At 51.8% G+C, this 20,156-nt stretch overlaps 3 protein-coding genes across 3 annotated transcripts in view; 2 read left to right on the forward strand and 1 right to left on the reverse strand.

Annotated features, from left to right (window-relative positions):
• LOC140681480 (uncharacterized) overlaps window positions 1-20,156 on the reverse strand; it is a 1,248,316-nt gene that overhangs the window by 800,100 nt on the left and 428,060 nt on the right.
• The window catches only part of LOC140681450 (uncharacterized), an 86,732-nt gene that overhangs the window by 13,370 nt on the left and 53,206 nt on the right, over window positions 1-20,156 (forward strand). Inside the window, exons 4-5 of the mRNA XM_072921282.1 lie at window positions 2,996-3,806; window positions 4,426-4,428. Coding sequence (XP_072777383.1) covers window positions 2,996-3,806; window positions 4,426-4,428 — 814 coding nt within the window. The remainder of the gene's footprint in view (window positions 1-2,995; window positions 3,807-4,425; window positions 4,429-20,156) is intronic.
• On the forward strand, window positions 13,675-14,607 carry LOC140681451 (olfactory receptor 14J1-like). Its single transcript, XM_072921283.1, has one exon. The coding sequence runs from the start codon at window positions 13,675-13,677 to the stop codon at window positions 14,605-14,607; it is 933 nt and encodes a 310-aa protein (XP_072777384.1).

Below are 20,156 nucleotides of genomic sequence, written 5' to 3' on the forward strand. Positions count from 1 at the left end.
TCTGTTGGAGAAGTGATCCTGTAGAAAAGGGTGTCTTCTTCTGAAGAGGAAGAGGCAGCTGTTCCTCTGAGAAATCCAGCCCAGAAAAAGCTGTGTTGGTAGGCCAGAATCTCAAGACTAGATGCAGGTAGGAATGCTTGGCTCCTCCCTCTGGGTGGAGCAGCTCACAATGGGATGTTACAGTTCTTATCAGTCATGCAGTGACATTCAATAGCCCATTATCAGCAGATGTCTCCCCTGAGGGGGGACTGATTGTGGAAGAGATAAGGAAAAACTGCCCACTTAACACAGGACAACTGCCATACAGATGGCAAATAGAACACATCTTGCTTTTCAGTCTGGGACAGGAGGACAGAAACAAAATCAGCTGAGAAGGCGGCACTCTGAAAAGCAAACCAAAATTGACAGAAAATGAATGGAACAGAAATCAATAATTCTGGAAGTTTTATTTACTATCAAAATAAATCAAACCCACCCAGACCCAAACAATCTTAATCCCACAACCTCAAATTTAGATCTCACTTCTCCCGATCTCCTTCCAACCCCATCTCACCCTGGAGGCTGTGGAATTGAGTAATTTTGGCATGGGACTGAGGTGGGAACCAGCCATTTTGAGGTGGGATTGAGTAATTTTGGGGTAAGATTGTGGGGTTTCCAGTGGGATTGAATAATTTTGAGGTGACAGAGCAATCCACCTTGGCTTTTGGAGTGCAAAGATATGGAGAATACTACCAGATATACCCCAAGAACCCACAAATCCTCCAGAATACGTTCCCAAACCATAAATTCCACCTCAGATACCTCTTACATGATGGGACTTCTGACATCTCTGATCAATACTCTTTTTAGTCATTTTTCAGGTGTTTTCAAGTGATAAAGACAAATCAGAAGAAAATTAGAGTCAAACCAAAACCAGAGAGCCCTTGAGCATCCCCTGGGCACAAGACAAAACAAACTCAGCAGAAATTAAACTTAACCCTACATAAAATGCCTTGAGGAAAATTTGCTCTTCCCACAAGTCTCTTGTGATGGAAACGCAAACAAATCCCAAACATTAATAAACCAACAACAGAAGCAATTCTGTGGCAATTCCAAATTTCATGAGTTCCAGCACAGCTCCAGCTCAGATGCTGGCAGGTTCCAAAAAAAGAAATGTGGAAATTTGGCCCAATAGAGATTATTAAAAGGAAGGGAAAGGTCTGTGTAGGTGTCACAAAGGTGACAGGGACCAAGAAAATAATGATTCTCATATTTGGAAAAACCCCCAAGCCTGCAAATTCACAAATTATTCGGGAGTTTAACTACTTGAGCTGGGCTTCTTGTAGGACTTCAGTAGCCTTGTGTTCCTCACCTTGGGGTGACTGATCCTGGTCAGTTTCACTGGTATGATTTGCTCCCATTCCTCCAGTGACTTTAACGAACTTTTCAGGGAAGGACAGGATTATATTTTCTTTACACTGGCCACCCACAACAGCCATTTTCCTCATAAGTTCTCCCAAAAGTTGCTCAGAGGAAGCTGCATCCAAGTTTCCAAGAGTTCCTCCAGAAAGAGGCAGAACCTCCTCAGAGGAGGGAACCAGGCTGTTGTCAAAAAGGCACTTGGGGTCAGACAGCAGTGCCCTGAACACACTGTGCAAAATAATGTTGCAAGCTGGTTAATAAAATTGTTAGAGAAATGCCTCTGCCCCAATTAAGGTGCTACCAAGACCAAATCCAAGGTGGATTTTATTGAACAACAAATGTGAGGAAGAGAGAGGGATGGAAAGAAAGAAAAAAGGGGGGAGAGCAAGGGAGTGACAGGGACAGAGACCTCCCCTGGGACAGGGCAAGTGTGACATTGTCCCCTGTGTGCGTGGCCTTCCCAGGGTGGGGGTTTTACACCTGAGCCAGTTTGGGTAAGGGGGGTGGTGTTCACCCCCCACCCTGAGCAGGGATTGCCTCACTGTTTCAGGTTACAGTGTCAGATGTAACCAAAAGTGTTTTCAGTCACCATCTCCATAAACTGTTATCAACAGGTGGGGCAGTGTTCTTTATCTCTTCCATGGCTCAGCCCTGATAACGCCCTCCAGGGGCCATCTTCTGTTAATGGGCCATTGAGTGTCACTGCAGGGCTGATAAAATTACATCATCCCATTGTGGGATGCTCCGCCCAGGGGGAGGAACCAAGCATTCCTACCTGGATATAATCTCACCCTTGCAACACCACGACCACCTTGACTACTGCATTCCCAGAGGACAAGAGCTCCATAACCACCACTGGACCTGCAGAGGAAGACCAGACCCTTCTACAGGATCTGCTTGACAGAATCACCTTCATCACTCCAGCCGGACTGCAGCCACCATTTCATCAGACTGCTACCACCACCCTGACCAACGGGGTGTGAGGGTATATCCTGACTCTGTGAGATTAAGCCAGTGTTTCTGTATCATTGCCTTGATCTTAATTTTCTTACTCAACTGTGATTCTGGCTTAGACTCTCTCCCTGGTTTGCCTTCCAACCAGGACAAAACTGAATGTGCTCATCCCTTGTTTTCCTCCCAAAACAGAATTTCCCATACCCAAATCTTCACAAAATGGAGGAGGAGGCTGGGAAGGCGCCCTGGGACACTGAGGCAGGTGCGGAGGAAGTCAGTGCCCCTTCCCCCCTCTCTCCTGTTCCATCTCCCGGCCCAGCACAGCCCCCGGCTGCAGGACAGCCCCGCTGCCGACGCTCTGCTGACGGGGATGCACTGGGGGGATCTCCTTACCATTCCTTGTGGCACAGAGGCAAATCCCATCCTCTCCTTGTCCTTCCTACCCCAGAGCAGGAGCTGATGATGGAGACCAGGAAGGACAAATCCCTGCAGCACAACCTCATGGAAGAGGCTGTTTTGAGCAACTCCACAGCGCAAGAATCCAACAGGGAGGAAAAGCCCTGGAGATCCCACAGGAGGAGGGGCTGCAAACCCAGCCCAGGGTGCTCTGAGGAGGAAAGGCCCAATCTGGGTCGGGAAGGTGGGCAGAGCTTCAGCCAGAGCTCGGAGCTGGTGGTCCCTGAGAAACTTCAGAATGGGGAGAAGCCCCACAAGTGCTTGGAGTGTGGGAAGAGCTTCAGGCAGAGCAACAATCTGAAACGACATCAGATGATCCACACTGGGGAATGGCCCTACGAGTGTGGGGAGTGTGGGAAGAGCTTCAGCTGCAGCTCCCACCTCATCATCCACCAGAGGTTCCACACTGGGGAGAGGCCCTATGAGTGTCCTGAGTGTCAGAAGAGGTTTCACACCAGCTCCCATCTCCTTGTGCATCAGCGGATTCACACGGATGAGAGGCCCTTCCGCTGCCCCGACTGCGGGAAGGGCTTCAGGGAAAACTCCACCCTTGTCAGGCACCGGCGCATCCACACTGGGGAGAGGCCCTATGAGTGTCCTGAGTGTCAGAAGAGGTTTCACACCAGCTCCCATCTCCTTGTGCATCAGCGGATTCACACGGATGAGAGGCCCTTCCGCTGCCCCGACTGCGGGAAGGGCTTCAGGGAAAACTCCACTCTTGTCACCCACCGGCGCATCCACACTGGGGAGAGGCCCTACATGTGCTCCACATGTGGGAAGAGGTTTCAGAGCAGCTCAAATCTCCTCCTGCATGAGCGGGTCCACACCGAGGAGAGGCCCTTCCTCTGCTCTGACTGTGGGAAGGGCTTCAAGCAAAACTCCACCCTTGTCACCCACCGGCGCATCCACACTGGGGAGAGGCCCTACGAGTGTCCCCAGTGTGGGAAGAGCTTCACCTGGAGCTCTCAGTTGACCCAACACCAACGGAGCCACCGGTGACAGAAGCCCTGTGAGTGCCCCAACTGCAGGAGGAGCTTTGTGCACCGCTCCAGCTTCATCCCCCATTGAAGAACCCACACTGGGAAGAGCCCTGGTGATCCCTGTTCCCTGTGATCCATGCTGGGAAGACACCTGTACCTTCTCCTGCCCCTGCCAATGACCTTATGTGGGATTGAAGAACATGAAGGTCTGGCCATGGCCCTGTCACTACATTCACTCCCACCTCAGGTCATTGCCAGGGGCAGGAAAGGGACTCTCTCTCTCTCTCCCTGAGAAGGGTGTCCTTTCCAGGCAGGAGGAGACATGTGGCCAGGAAGGTAGAATTGATGGTGATGTAATTTCCCCTGGAAATAGTTTTTCTTATCCCTTCTGTTGTCAATATTTTTTCTGTTCCAGTTTGTTCCTTATCTTGTTGCTGTTCCCAGTAAATTGTTCTTATCCCAGCCTGGGATCTTTCCATTTTTTTCCTTCAGTGGAAGGTGGGAGGGCAACGAGCACCAGCGGGGTTTTAGCGAGAGCAGGAAACTGGGAAATCCCATTCCTGAATCCCGGCCTGTGGATACCGAGCATCCCAGCTGGTGCCAGCCCTGGTGGCCATGGCAGCAGCCTTGGGAGCGGGTCCCTGGCTGGGGCTGAGGGAACCTCTTCACTCTGGTGCCCAGGGACAGGAGTAGAGGGAGCAGCTGCAGCTGAGTCGGGGCAGGCTTAGGTTGGATCTCAGGGAAAGGTTTTTGCCCAGAGGCTGCTGGGGCACTGCCCAGGCTCCCCAGGGAAGGGCCACAGCTCCAGGGCTCTCTGAGCTCCAGCAGCGTTTGGACAGCGCTGCCAGGCCCAGGCTGGCAGTGTTGGGGTGTCCTGTGCAGGGCCAGCAGCTGGACTCGAGGATCCTGATGGGTCCCTCCCAGCTCAGCCAATTCTGTGGTTCTGGGATCCCATGACCCTGGGGATGGGAGTGCCAATGGTTGCCATGGAAACGGGCTCTGGCTGCAGGCCTGAGCAGGTGTCCATGGCAACCACCCCTGGCATGGGGTCTCCATGGAGCTGCCCAGGGACTGAGCATAGCAACAGGGGCTGGGGAAGGTTGCCATGGAAACTGACCATAGCAACAGGGACTGGTGATGGTTGCCATGGGAACTGAGCATAGCAACAGGGGCTGGTGATGGTACCCATGGAAACTGACCATAGCAACAGGGGCTGGTGATGGTTGCCATGGAAACTGACCATAGCAATGGGTCCTGATGAGGTTTGCTGTGGTAATCCAGGGCATCCCTCTGGCTGCCCTGGAAGGTCTGGGACCCTGGCAGGGGGTCAGGAACCCCCCTGGACAGAGCCCCCAGAGACACGGTCTGTGATCTCTGTCCATGGAAAAGAGTTTTCAATCTTACAGGATGAATTACACACTCTGAGTGTTTGATATGAGTATTAATTAGTGTGACACGGGTGCAAAAGTAGAATTTTAGGATTCCAGGTAAGGGGTTCAAAGGAGGCAAGATGGAGGAAATCGTGTGTGTCCTGTCCTTTTTTCTCTTCTTCATGCCTTCCATGTTTGACTGTAGTGTTGGCATTTTTCTGTTGGTTTAGGCTGGGGACACATTGTTCAACAGAGGTGGTAGGTATTGGCACATTATTGTAAATATAGCACAGGTAGTTTCTGGTATATAATGTTTGTAACTTCCCACTGAGGGGCAGAGCCCTGCACGCTGCCCCGCAAGAAAGGCCTACTGCAGGTCAGACAGAACATGTTATAGATAAGCAAGAATAAACAACCTTGAAAACCAGCACAGATGAATTATGGCTTCTTCTTTGGCAGAGGGGCTCAAAGACAGGGACTTTCTACAATTTTGGGATCATTTAAATACCACAGATTCTGACATAAATGGCATTCCTGGGTGGGCTTGTACCACCAACCTTTCAGTTAAGAGCCGACAGTTTGCATATTAAGGTTCAGATATTTTGACAGGCCCTCAGAGGGGTTCCATGGGGACTTTCTAAGTGTCCTCAGGCTGCCAAAGAGCCGGGATGTCACAGGCACTCACAGGGGCTCCTGTCATGGGCAGACTGGGAGCTTTAGGCAAAGTTTATTAGAGAAGCTCCTGTCAGGTCAGGAGGCACAGAAAGGACCCCCAATAGCCCCTATAGATCCTCAAATACCTCCAAGGACCGCCAGCCTTTCTAAGCCTCTTTTTGTGAGAGGAGCCTTGGAGCAGCAGGTTCCAATCCCTACCCCTGACAATTCAAGAGCTCGTATGTAAACAATTATAAAGGTGGAATTAAAACTTTATACAATTCTCCCTTAGCATTAGGAATTGTAAACCAGTGTTGGGGGTTGGGTTTTTCCTTTCTGTTTGTTCCTTATCATTGGCTGATGTTTATCGGCTGATCCCTTATTTTGGGAGGAGCTGCTGCTCTTGGAGATGGGAGTTTCCACTGCTGCTGCCAGAGCCCGGGCCAGAGCTGTTTCTTCTGTCCTGGGATGAGCCTCTGCTCGTGAGAACAGCCACTAAACTGGGACCTTATTTACACCTGCCCCACTAAAAGAGAGACCTATCCCTGTCTGCTCTGGTGTCCAGGATCCTGAGCTGGGCTCTCCCTGCCCTGCTTGGAGCCCCTCACCCCCTGCCTGCCGAGACATCCTGCCAGCCCAGCTGACTGCTTTTTGCCAGTCCTGCTGGGGCACCGAGCTGACTGCTTTCTGAGAGTCCTGCTGGGGCAGCGGAGCCGGCTGCCCCGGGGTTTGTGAAGCAAAGCCTCTCTCCAGCCCTTCCCCCTTCGGACAAAGCCGCCATGGCCCCGCGCTGCCGAGCCCGGCCGGAGCGCCCCCTGCAGCCGCGTGGGGGTCAGCGCACCTGCCCTGCCCCGGGAGCCACAGCGCCCCTGCTGGCTGTGCCCGGAACTGCAGCGCAGGGAAAGCGCCACGGCCCAAAGGCCGGGACTGGGCTCTGCTCTGTTTGCTGTTCGTGCCGCAGCTGCTGCTGCTTGTTTGCTTTGTTATACACACTAGGAAAGAGCTGACATTCCTATTCCATATCTTTGCCTGCCTGAGAGCCCCTTGATTTCATGATTCTAATAGTTTGGAGGGAGGGGGTTTACATTCTCCATTCCACAGGAGGCTTTTTGCTGCCTTCCCTAGCAGACACCTGTCTTGTAAACCAAGACCAGTTTTGGCACCCGATGTGCAGCCTGAGGGCATTGAGAGAAATAGGGTGAAACAAGAATAACAATTCTTGAGTAACATGATTTTTTTTTTTACACTGGATATAGAAACCTTGTTCGGTGTCACCATGTGGTCTAGCTTACCCTGGTTTGGGTGGCACATGGTTGTGGCTACATTTTTCCCATCCTATAACTATGGCTAATATGGCTGATAATCAATTTGTTTGATGGGTTAATATGGTGAGGAATTTATGGATTTTTAATTTCCTCTGGACGGTGGGCACACAGATTCGAGGCTACCACACACTAACTGTATGTGTTTGGAATTACTTTAATAATGGTACCTACTGTGAGGAAATGACACCAGGGGAAGTTTTCTCCCAACTCCTCAGCCAGCTCTTTGGGTCTACAGTGGTTGGTGTTCCTGCTATGCCTGTTAAGCCTATTCTGTTCAGCATCCAGAGGTAAGGGAAGATTGACTTAGATAACTATCGTAGCAGGGCGTCCCCAACCTGTAATAATTAGCACTGACTCCATGATTCCAGAAGGCTGATCAATCACTTTATTACATTATCCTATACTATACTGCTAAGAAACACTCATTGCTCTTGCAGACAGTCCAATACAGACAGACCAGACTGGTTAATTGAAATCCAAACACCATCACCACTGGCCAATTTAGAAATCACCCTTTGGTAAACAAATCTCCATAACACATTCCACATGTGCACAACAACAGTGCAGCAAGTGAAGATAAGAATTGTTTCTCGTTCTTTTCTCTGAGCTTTCTCACAGCTTCTCACAGCTTCCCAGGAAAATCCTGGGAGATCTCTCTCTGCTCAGAGGATATGTGATTACCACAGGTCAGTTGTGACAATGCAGGTCCAAGGACACCACGGTGACACTACGGAACCTCATGGAACCAAGGGGCCATTGTGTGACACTGTGCTGCCTCATGGAATCAAGGAGACAAATGTGAAACTCAGAGACCCCAAGGAACCAAGGGTCCATGGTGACCTTGTGCATCCTGCAGCATCACAGAGGAGCCGCTGTGACACATCGAGGGCACACAGAGCCCAGGGGCCATTGTGACACATCAGGGCTCTGTGGAACCACAAAGCCATTGTGACAATGCAAGGCCTCATGGAAGCACGGGGCCATTGTGGCACTGCAGAAGCAAGGGGAACTTTGTGACACTGCAAGGCCTGATGGAACCAAGGAGATCCTTGTGACACTGTGAGGTCCCATGGAACTAAGGGAACATGGAACAGGTCTGGCCGGCTGGCCTCCTGGGGACCACCTGACCACCTTGGCATGTCGAGGGCTGCTTCTCATCTGCCCCTGAAGCACTGGGGCTCTGGGCTTTCCTTCCTATGGGAGAGAACTGTTCTTCTCCTCCAGGGAACCAGGGCCAAAATTGGGATTCCTCCTCCAAAACTCCGTACATCCAAGGAATGCTCCCAAGTGAAAGCTGCCAGGACAGACAGGTCTGGGTGCCCTTGGCCTCTTGAGAGCTGCCTCTCATCTGCTTTTGAAACACTGGGGCTTGGTGCTTTCCTTCCAATGTAAATAGTTGTCCTTCTCAAGGTGACCATGGTCAAAATTGAGATTCCTCCTCCCAAATTCCATGTATCCAAAAATTCCTCCATTACAAAACATGTCAGGAAGAACAGGTCTGGTTGGCTGAGCCTTCCAGGAGCCACCTCTTTCTTCTTCTGCCTTTGAAACACATGGTCTCTGTGCTTTCCTTCCTATGGAAAAGAACTCTCCTTCTTATCTACACAGAAATGGACAAAATTGGGGTTCCACCTCCCAAATTCCCTATATCCAAGGGTTGCTTTCAGACAAAAGGTACCAAGGCAAAGAGGTCTGGCTGGCCTAGACCTCTGACGGCAGCCTTTCATCTGCCCCTCAAACACCGGTGTTCTGTGCTTTCCTTCCTTTGGAAAAAAAACCATCATTCAACTCTGAATGTCCATGTCTGAAATTGGGATTCCACCTCTAAAATTCCCTATATCCAACGGTTGCTCCAAGACAAAATCTGCCAGTACCATCAAGCCTGGCTGGCCTTGGCCTCTGGTGGCTGCCCCTGCCACACTGGGGCTCGGTTCTTTCCTTCCCATGGAGATCACTGTGACACTGTGGGCACCTCATGGAACCAAGGGGATCATTGTGGCACCACTGGAGCCCATGGAACCAAGGGGCCATGGTGACACCGCGGGGCTTCATGGACCCAGAGACTATTATGACTCTGTGGGGTCTGATGGAACCATGGAGACCATTGGGACCCTTCAGGGCCTGGTGTCACCAAGGGGGCATTGTGACACCTCAGGGCCTCCTGGAAGCAAGGGACCATTGGGACACTGAGGGGCCCCATGGAAACGAGGGAACATGGACCAGGTCTGGCTGGCTTGGCCTCCCAGCGGCCACCTGACAGGTCTGGCTGATGTTGGGATGTCAATGCCTGCCTCTCATCAGCTCCTGGAGCACTGGGGCTCTGTGCTCTCCTTTGTATGGAAAAGAACCATCTGTCTTTTCTGATGCCCCTTGCCAAAACTGACACTCTGCCTAAAAAATTTCCTATATTCAAGGGTATCTCTAAGAACAGAATCTGGCAGCTCTGGCTGGCCTTGTCCTCTGGTGGTGACCTCTCATTTGCCCCTAAAACAGTGCGGCTCTGTTCCTTTATTCCTATGGAAAAGAACTGGTCTTCATATCCAGGAACCATGGCCAAAATTAGAATTGGCCACTGAGCCCGGCCGGGCTCATGGAACCATCTGCAACCCCGGGCAGATATTGACTCTGCCAGTGCTGCCATCCTCCTTCCAGTGAGAGAAAAGGACAAAGGGCAGGCACACAGAAGACACCGAGGTCAGTGAAGAGGAAGTTGAGTCCCAGATGGGAGGGATGAGGAGATGCCTTGATCTTGGGGCTGAAATCCTCTGGTAAAGCTATGGAGAAGGATGTCATTGATACATCAGTCTCTCTTTTTCCCTATAAGGCATTGAAAAGTATGGGGAGATGACTTGTTTCAGCAAAGGCCTCCATGGTAAAGTAAGCAAATGTTGCAGTAGCTGAGATCCCATGAGAAGTTTGAAAAGAGAAAGAGAGCAGAGTGATGAGACCCTGTGCACTAGGGAGAGAAGAAGACCTCTGTTCCCCTAGATGATTTCAGAAGCAGTTGAAGAGAACCTCTGGTCTTGAACAGCTCATCTTTAAACTAATACCCCAGAAGCTGACATGGCCCATGAAACACAGCTGTGGGAAAAGCTGTGAAAAAATGGCAGGGATTTCACTATTTCACTTTTTCCGAGTGGCTGCTATTCATGGAACTTGAGAGCCACAAGAGAACTGTTTCCTTATGGAGAAGTCTCCATAGCAAGAAAAAGAGACTCCTCTCCCTAAGTGAAGTGAAGCAGGACTATTCTAGAGGTGGTAAACTGACTGAAAATTTTAGGTTTTGTCTCTTATATTGTCAATAAGGAAGAAAAATTTGTGGCGAGAAGAGGAGTATTCTGAAAGTTTTGTGCTGATTCTTATTACTCTTTCTTTTAGTTACTGCTAATAAACTTTTCTTTATGCTCTTTTAAAGTTTTGATCCCACTTTCCCTTTCTCCTTATCCTACCTCACAGCAGGAAATGAGTAACTATATTATTTTGTGTGCGCTGGTAATTAGCCAACACTGAACCCACCACACTAATTGATGCATTTCCCAAGAAATCTCAAAATTGATGAACCAAAACCACTACAGAAACTTCCTGATGAACTGCATGAGAGCAGAGGGAAATCAAGGCAGAGCCATGGTTTGTCAGAACTTGTTGATCCTAATGAGCCCCGTGGTGCATTTGGAGCTGAGCCCTGGAACCTCGGGGCCTGAGAGGAGATGGCACAAACCTTTCCAGGAGTTAAAATCAAGAGCAAGCACCCAAAATGTCTCAATGCATTAATAGATCCCACTGAGGTCAATCCCCAACAAAGGCTCCTTATGGATTCTTTGGAGGAGAGAACTGGAGACCAGGATGGCGAAAAAACCTCTCAGAGCCTCAAAACGGCACAAAAACCTCTCAGTGTGGAAAAGAAAATCCAAAGTACGTGAAAAAAGATGAGTATCTCAAAGTATTAATGAGCTCCACTGAGTGTCAGTACAAAGCTCTCAAGGGACTCGGTAAAGCAGATAATTGAGGCCATGATTGCACAAACCTCTCACAGAGTCTGGATCAAAAGGGAAACACCAAGTACCTTAAAAGAACTGAAGTACCTTGAAGCATTAATGAGCCCCAATGAGTGTTGTTCCTGACAAAGTCTCTCCAGGGACTAATTACAGCAGATAATTGGAGGCCAGGATTGCAGAAACCTCTCAGAGACTTCAAGGCAAAAGCAAAAGCCCAAAGTCCTTTGAAAAACCTGCAGTCCCTGGGAGCATGAAGGAGCCCCCAGGGCCATTCCTGACCAAGGCTCCCCAGGGACTCCTTCCAGCAGATCCTTGAGGCCACTGGGATGTGGGCTAGGGGGGGATGCTGAGGGCAGGACCAGGGGGTGACAGTGCCCAGCCTGGCTGGGGCTGTGCCAGGAGGCCCCAGGGCCTCAGGACAAGGTATCTCCTCCCAGCCCTTGGTGGCACAGACCCTGCTGTGCCCCAGGGCACCAAGACTTGGCTTCTCTTTGTCCCCACCTGTCATCAGTGCCTCCAGTTCTCTGCTCTGCCTGGGGCCTGGGGACACTTTCTCAGTCGTGTCCCTCAGTGGGACCCATTAACAGTCCAAGAAACTTTGGAGTTGGATTCTGACTTGGAGTTCTGGAGAGGTTTCTGCAGCTCCCTCTCAGGGCCTGATGTTCAGGGCCTGAGCACAAAGCCCCAGAGGGTCATTAAAGTCCTTGTGCTGTGTCTGTGCTGCTGAGCTGGGCCGGGCTCCTGGCACAGAGGGTGATCCTGGTAACCAAGCAGAGCTTCAAAAGCACATTTCTCTTGCTGAGCAGCTCTTCTCCCAGCCCAGCAGGGCTGGGGCACTGCCTGCAGCCAGCCCGGGCACAGCACAGAGGCACAGAGAGCTTCAATCAGTCAGGGCTGGGAAGGGGCTGAGAAGTGCCTGGGGCAGAATCACTGCCAGCCCTTGGCACAGGAACCTCTGGCTGCAGGACAATGCAGCTGCAGCTCCTGGAGTGATCTCCTAAAGCTGGAACATCCCAATGCCCACAGACCCTGTGAGTACAACTCTGAGTATTTCTGGTGCAGGGCAGGTGAAATGATTATGAAGTTCTGACATGGTGAGCAGTTCTGATCCGTCATAGAATATTTCCAAGACAAGAATTTTGATAAAAATGTGGAAATGTCCTAAGACTTTGTTTTAGTTTAGTGCTATTGGAAATGGCAGGGAAGGGGGATAAATATTAAAGGTTGATTATGAATTTTGACAAGTGCCTGAGACATCCAAACTTTTACTTTTAGTGATCAATATGTTCACAGGAGATCCCTAATGTGCTTTCAGCCACTCTGCCCATGGACAGCAGCAGCAGCACCTCTGCTGGAGCCATCAGGCTCCATCTGAGCTGTCCTTTCTCCAAGCTGCAAACAGAACCTGCCCCAGCCAGTGCCCTGCAAACAGACAGGGTTCTGTCAGGCCAAGGAGAGTGCACAGAGATTTGGGGTCTGGGAGTGCTGGCAGGGAGAGATCAGGCACAGGGAAACACCTGCAGGAGGAAAACCTCCAGGAAGCAGAGAAGATCAGGGAAGGAGAGAAAACAAAACCCGGAAATGCTGAGGCAGGGAGAGTTTAGAGATGTCCAGAGGATCCCCTCCAGTGCAGCCCCTCCCTCTGCACAAGCCCCCTCCCTCCTGTCCCCCAGCCAAGCCTCTGCCCTCAGGGCCGGGGCTCCAAGGTGTGCAGCCCCTCCTGTGCAGGCAGAGCTGCAGCAGAGCCGTGGGGCAGCTCTGCAGCCCCGGGCCCAGTTCCCTCTGCAGAGCACAGGGCTGGGAGCAGCTGCCCGGCACTGGGGGCTCTGGCAGGGGGCACAGCTGGCTCAGGGTGACACAGCTGTCCCCAGTGCCCGGCTCTGGGCAATGCTGGCAGTGCAGCCAGGGAAGGAGCTGCATGTCCCTTCATCCAATGCCATCAGAAGGACACTTGGAAGTCTCCCTGAGATTTCAGTCAGAGCTGGGAGCTTCAATGCAGGGAGCAAACCTGTCCTAGAGCATCTCTGAGTTATAAGATTGATGGGGAAAGGCAGTGGTGTTCTGACACTGAAAATGCTGCTGGGTTGGTGAAATGAGCAAGGTGAGTCCTTGGCTCCAAATGTGGAGCTGGGCTGTGCAGGATCCATCTGTTCTCAGCTGTACCTGGTGAAATTTTAGGGGAAGCGTGGGAAGGTGATCACCCTCTACCTGAGAAAGGTTAAAACCCAGAGAAATTCTAAACAGGTCAGAATGTCAGACCATCTCCCCTGAATCTCCTCTCATCACTTTGCCTCACAGAACTTGCTCTGTTCTCCCATAGTTCAGAAGAAATGCTGAGGGTTTCTGGTATCCAAGACCACCATCAGAGACATAGGGAAGCTTAAAAACAAAAACCCTAGAACTGAAAAACACTTAAACCATGTCTGTGTGTTCCTGGGGAGGGTGTATGGGAAATTACTTTGATTTTGGTTACAGGTATCTCCTCTAACTCTTCACTGTCCTTTCTCCATGACCAGGTGCCCATGTGCAGCCACAGCAAATGTCCAACAGCAGCTCCATCAGCCACTTCCTCCTGCTGGCACTGGCAGACACGCGGCAGCTGCAGCTCCTGCACTTCTGCCTCTTCCTGGGCATCTCCCTGGCTGCCCTCCTGGGCAACGGCCTCATCATCAGCGCCGTAGCCTGCGGCCACCACCTGCACACGCCCATGTTCTTCTTCCTGCTCAACCTGGCCCTCAGCGACCTGGGCTCCATCTGCACCACTGTCCCCAAAGCCATGCACAATTCCCTCTGGGACACCAGCACCATCTCCTACACAGGATGTGCTGCACAGCTCTTTTTCTTTCTCTTCTTCATCGCAGCAGAGTATTTCCTCCTGACCATCATGTGCTACGACCGCTACGTGTCCATCTGCAAACCCCTGCACTACGAGACCCTCCTGGGCAGCAGAGCTTGTGCCCACATGGCAGCAGCTGCCTGGGCCAGTGCCTTTCTCAATGCTCTGCTGCACACAGCCAATACATTTTCCCTGCCCCTGTGCCACGGCAATGTCCTGGGCCAGTTCTTCTGTGAAATCCCACAGATCCTGAAACTCTCCTGCTCCAAATCCTATCTCAGGGAACTTGGACTCATTGCTGTTAGTGTGTGTTTCGCATTTGGTTGTTTTGTGTTCATTGTTTTCTCCTATGTGCAGATCTTCAGGGCAGTGCTGAGGATCCCCTCTGAGCAGGGACGGCACAAAGCCTTTTCCACCTGCCTCCCTCACCTGGCTGTGGTCTCCTTGTACCTCAGCACTATTATGTTTGCTTATCTGAAGCCTCCCTCGACGTCCTCCTATTCCCTGGATCTGGCCCTGTCAGTTCTGTACTCGGTGGTGCCTCCAGCCCTGAACCCCCTCATCTACAGCCTGAGGAATCAGGAGCTCAAGGCTGCAGTGAGGGCACTGATGACTGGATGCTTTCAGAAATATTAAACTGCTGGCCGATTTCTCCAAATTACTTCGAATAAAAGTCATATTTGATACTTCTTGTTGGTTTCATCTTGGAAGTCTTTGTTTTACATTTAATGTTGTCCACAAATAAATGCTATTCCTTGTGCCATTTCTCATTTTGTTTCACTCCGCCTTTCCTGTACCCATAGACTGTGTCAATGAGGGGCTGCACTCTCAGTGGCTTTAAAGGAACTAAAGGATGTCCCAGCAGCGTTTTCTGCAGAGATGCCCTTTTGTTGCCTTCTCTGGAGCTGCAGCAGCAATGTCTGTGTGCAGAGCTGGGGCAGATCAGTGCTGGCACAGCAGCTGTGCCCAGGAGCAGCAGCACTTGGTGCTGCCAGTGCTGCTCCCGTGGCCCTGCCCCGCTGCCCTGGTGGCCCTGGTGTTGCTGCAGGGCCTGAGTGCTCTCGGGGCGGGCACAGTCCTGGGGGTGGCAGTGCCGGGGCTGCAGCAGGGACAGGCCATGGGCATTGCTGGGGCAGTGCTGACGCCTCAGGCCAGGGCCTGGGGGCTCCAGGCTCCTTGCCCAGGCTCTCTCAAGAACACGGCCAGGCCAATGCTCAGCACAGAAAACCCCCGTGAGCAGCCCCAGGCTGGCCGTGGGCAGGCTGGGGGCAAACAGCACGGCTGGTGCTCTGCAAGGGCCCTGGGGGAGACGGGAAGGAGCAGCAGAGCAGGGGCTGATCCATCCCCAGTGCGCTGCACAGCCCAGGGCAGCGTCCCAGAGCGTCCTCATGGAGCTGCCAACAACATCCCCCCTCTGCAGCCCTGGCCTCTCCCCCAGCTCACAGAGGTGCTGCATCCTTGCAGGCACAGACACGGCAGCACTGGCTCAGCAGCCCCTGTTTGCATTGCACACAGCAGGCGGGAGCACCCCCATGCTGCTGCTGTGGGGACATGAACCTGAGGGAGCACAAATGCCATCAGCCCCTGGGGCCAGGAAGGGCTGGGGGATGCCAGGGAAACCACTCAGCTTTGTCCTGGCCTCTGCAGTCAGCCAGAAAGTTTGTTCCCATCAGCTGGGAGTTTCCTGTCCCACTGCAGACGCTGCTGCTCAGAGCCAGGGCTGCCTGGCAGCCACCCCCAAACTGCCCTGAGCAGTTCCTTGGCTTCACCTTTGCTTTCTTTACTCTTCCTGTTACAGATTTCTTTCCCTTGCCCAGCCCTGTTCTCTCCCCTGCACACAGCCCATCCCTGTTTGCCCTTTCCTCTCTGGCCCCACTCCCCATTGCAGTTCCTGACTTGGAACCATGGGAATGTCCCTTGGGGAGCAGGATCATCCCACAAGTGCTGCAGGAATTGTCTGCAGGCTCCTGCAGTGCCTGGTGCTGCTCCCTTGCCAGAGGCACCCCAGGCCAGGGGGGCACATCTGGGCTGCTGTGTCCGGCTGTGGGGCTCCCTGTTCTGGGCAGTGAGGAGGAGCTGCAGAGGCTCTGCAGGACTGACAGGATGGGCTTTGGGGCTGTGAGGAGAAGCTGAGGGACCTGGGCTGCTGGAGCTTCTGAAGAGGAGGCCCAGGGCTCCTCCTGCAACTGCTCCAAGGGTGGATTCAGAGAATCACAAAATCAGCAAGGTTGGAGAAGACCTTGGAGATCATCAAGTCCAACCTGTGCCCTGACACCGCCTTGTCTCCCCTGAGCCTCCTCTTCTCCTGGATAAACAACCCCAGCTCCTTCAGCCACTCCTCACAGGATTTGTGCTCCAGACCCCTCACCAGCCTTTTTGCCCTTCTCTGGACATGCTCCACCCCTCCATTCCTAAATTGGGGGTCCCAGAACTGGACACAGCACTCGAGGTGCTGCCCAACCAGTGCCCATCACAGGGGAAGAATCACTGCCCTGCTCCTGCTGGCCACACCATTCCTGATCCAGGCCAGGAGCCATTGGCCTTCTTGGCCACCTGGGCACACGGCTGGCTCATGTCCAGCCTGCTGTCCATCAGTCCCTGCAGGTCCCTTTCTGCCTGGCTGCTGTCCAGCCACTCTGTCCCCAGCCTGTAGCGCTGCAGGGGTTGTTGTGGCCGAAGTGCAGGACCCGGCACTTGGACTTGTTAAACCTCACCTTGTTGGGTTTGGGCCCTGGATCCAGCCTGTCCAGTCCCTTTGCAGAGCCCTCCTGCCCTCCAGCAGATCAACATTCCCAGCCAGTTTGGTGTCACCACGGTTCCATGAGGCCCCAGAGTGTCCCAATGGTCTCCATGACTCCATGAGGCCTCCCAGTGTCACAATGTCCCTTTGGTTCCATGGGACCCCTTGGTGTCACAAAGTCCCTTGGATCCGTGGGCCCTGCAGTGTCACAGTGGATCCTTGGTCCCCCAGGGCCCTGCAGTGTCACAGTGGATTTTTGGTTCCAGGAGGTGTCACAGTGCAGCAATGCTCTCCTTGGTTCCACGGTGTCACAATGGCCTCTTGGTTCCAAGGAGCACTCCGTTCCCAAAATTGCTTCCTTCATTCAACAAGTACTCACATTGTCACAATGGCCTCTTGGTTATACAAGGTGCCCTCATGTCATAGTGGTCTTTGTTGTTCACGAAGCCCCAGAGAGTAGCACTGACCTCCTGGTTCAGTGCAGCGTCACTTGGCCTTGTAAAACCTCACCTTGTTGGATCCAGCCTGTCCAGGTCTCCATGTAGAGCCCTCCTACCCTCCAGCAGATCCACACTCACACCCAGTTTGGTGTCATCTGCAAATTTGATGATGGTGGACTCAGTCCCCTCATCCAGATCATCAGTGTAGATATTGAAATCCACACTGGCTGGCTCTGACCCCTCGGCCATCCTGTGGGTGCCCTGGGGTGGCACTCAAGGTGATCTGTTCCATAACCTTGCCGGGCACCGAGGTCAGGCTGACAGGCCTGGAGCTCCCCAGCTCCTCCTTCCAGCCCTTCTTGGGGATGGGCTCACACTGGCACCTCCAGTGCTCTGGGACCTCCCTGGTGAGCCAGGACTGATGGTAAATGATGGGGAGCAGCTTGGGGAGCTCATCCACGCGCTCCCTCATCCCCCTAGGCTAGATTCCATCCCATGCACCTGTGAGAATCTGAGTGCTTCCGCTCATCACCAGCTGCTTCCTCCTGGATCACAGGGGGCTGTTCTGCTCCCTGTGCCCATCTACCAGCTCAGGAGAACACTTGTACTGAGGACAACCTGTGTACTTGTTGAAAATTGAGACAAACAAGCTGTAAAATCATTTAGCCTTTTCCTTCTCTTTAGTTACTTTATCTTTAGTTCCCTGTGTAGGAGCTGAGCTTGTGACCCCTTTATCTTTAGTTGTATTCTCCACTGCATCCAATAAAGAATAGAGATTCTCCTTCTCCCTGCCTTTGCTACAAAATTTTATGTAAAACTTTTTTTTTTTTTTTTACAGAAATCAACAGGTTAAGTTCTATTTGAGCTTTCACCTCTCTAATTGTCTTTCTGCATAGCCTAAGGGCATTGTAAAACACTTCCTGTGTTGCCACTCCTTTTTTCCTCTGAGTTCCCAGGAAAGCTGTATGGGCAGCCAGGACAGTAATTTTCATCACTAGCCCATCTTTTGCCACACTGGGATAGGCAGCTCCTTCCCCATTAAGACAGCTTTCTTGAAATATGTTCATCCTTCCTAAACCCCTTCCTTTTTAAGGGCAACTTTTGTTTAAAATATCAGTACCTGATTCAGTACTCCCCAAATCAGAATCCTAAAAAGACCAAAGTCTGCCCTTCCTAATTCCAGTGTAGAAGATTTGTTGCTGCCCTCTGCAGAGCTTCCTGCCCTCCAGCACAGCCACACTCCCACCAGCTTGGTGTCACCTGGGAACTGACCAAGGCTGCCCTCTATCCCCTTGTCCAGATCAGCAATAAAGAGATGTAAATGGCCGGGCCAAAGTCTCCAGTTCTGGGGATGCCCCTGGATGTGACTCCATTCCTCAGCTGCTCTGAGTGCCAGGGCTTGGATGGGGGAAATGGTGGGGTGGGGGCAGGGACAGAGTCTGATGGATTGTCAGCCACAAAGGGTCTTGATTTTCATATCTATTCCAACTGCATGAGGAGGCACTTGGATTCAGTGTCAACTGGAGATTTCACACATCAATTTATTAGGAGTAAAAAAAACTAAACAGGACCTGAAGAAATATTTTTTCACTGTCCTTTTAAATATAGTGTAATCAACCACAAGAGATTTGAAAACTTAAATTATTCCCAGGGCTTGGCTTGTTACGGTGTTCTGAATGTTAATGAGCCCTGGGGCACTGAATTCCTGCACTGAGGAGCTGAAGGCTGCACAAGCCTCTGGAGCAGTAAAATTCAGCAGTAGCCTCCAAGTTGCTGAGGATGTCAGCAGCCCCCACTGAGGCCATCCCTGCCCAGAGACCCTGGGGGAATGGGCAGACAAGGAGAGCGTCCCTGGGGCTGGGGCAGCAGAACTCAGAGGCACCAGCGGCTCCAGCTGGGAAATGGAGTGTGGGATGGGCTGTGAAAGCCCTGCCTGGGCTGTGCCAAGCAGGACACACAAGCCCTGACCCCCATCCCCTAAAAAACTCTCTCAATGGGACATTTAAAAGGAATTACAATAGGTTCTGTCCTCTGAGTTGGATGCACTGAAGAAATACCAACAAGAGATTCTCAGGAGCTCAAAACAATAAAACATCCTTCCTGGCAACATAGAAGATAAGAGAAACTTTGGGAAAAGGTTTAATAGGTATTAAATCAACAAAAAACATTTCTCAAAGCATTAATCCTCGGATGTAGGGAGTTTTGGAGGTGGAATCCCAGTTTTGGCCATGACAGGATGAATGATTTTTTCCTATAGGAAAGAGAAGTGCAAGTCCAAGTGTCCTGGAAGAAGATGAGAGGTGGGCACCCTTAGGCCAAGCCAGCCAGACCTGTCTCTCCTGGCACCTTTCGTCTAGGGGCTATCCTTGGACACAGGGCATTTTGGAGGTGGAATCTCAGTTTTGGCTGTGGTTTCCTGGATAGGAAGAATTATTTACATTAGGAAGAAAAGAACAGAGCCCCAGTGTTTCAGAGGCACATGAATGCCAGCCCTCAGGAAGCCAAGGCCAGCCAGACTTGTCAGTCCTGGCAGCTTTTGTCTGGGAGCTATCCTTGGATATAGGGAATTCTGGAGGCAGATCCTCAGTTTTGGCCATGGGTGCCTGGTGGAGATGGATGGTTTTTTTCCCATAAGAAAGAAAAGCACATGGTTCCAGTGTTTCAAAGGCAGATGAGAGGTGACCCTTGGGTGGTCAAGGCAGTCAGACCTGTCTCTCCTGGCAGATTTCATCTGGAAACAATCCTTTTACATAAGGAAATTTGGAGAAGAAATCCCAGTTTTGGCCCTGGTTCCCTGGAGGAGAAGGACAGTTCTCTCCCATGGGAAGGAAAGCCCAGAGTCCCAGTGCTTCAGGGGAGATGAGAAGTATCCCTCGACATGCCAAGGTGGTCAGGTGGTCCCCAGGAGGCCCAGCCAGCCAGACCTGTTCCATGTTCCCTTGGTTCCATGGACCCCACAGTGTCACAATGGTCTCCTTGGCTCCATGAGGCCCTGGAGTGTCACA

This window comes from Taeniopygia guttata, chromosome 36 (genome assembly GCF_048771995.1).
Source record: "Taeniopygia guttata chromosome 36, bTaeGut7.mat, whole genome shotgun sequence".
NCBI lineage: Eukaryota > Metazoa > Chordata > Aves > Passeriformes > Estrildidae > Taeniopygia > Taeniopygia guttata.

What these genes read in the sequence shown, in the direction of transcription:
- LOC140681451 (XM_072921283.1), top strand. Translation starts at nt 13,675, where the DNA reads ATGTCCAACAGCAGCTCCATCAGCCACTTCCTCCTGCTGGCACTGGCA.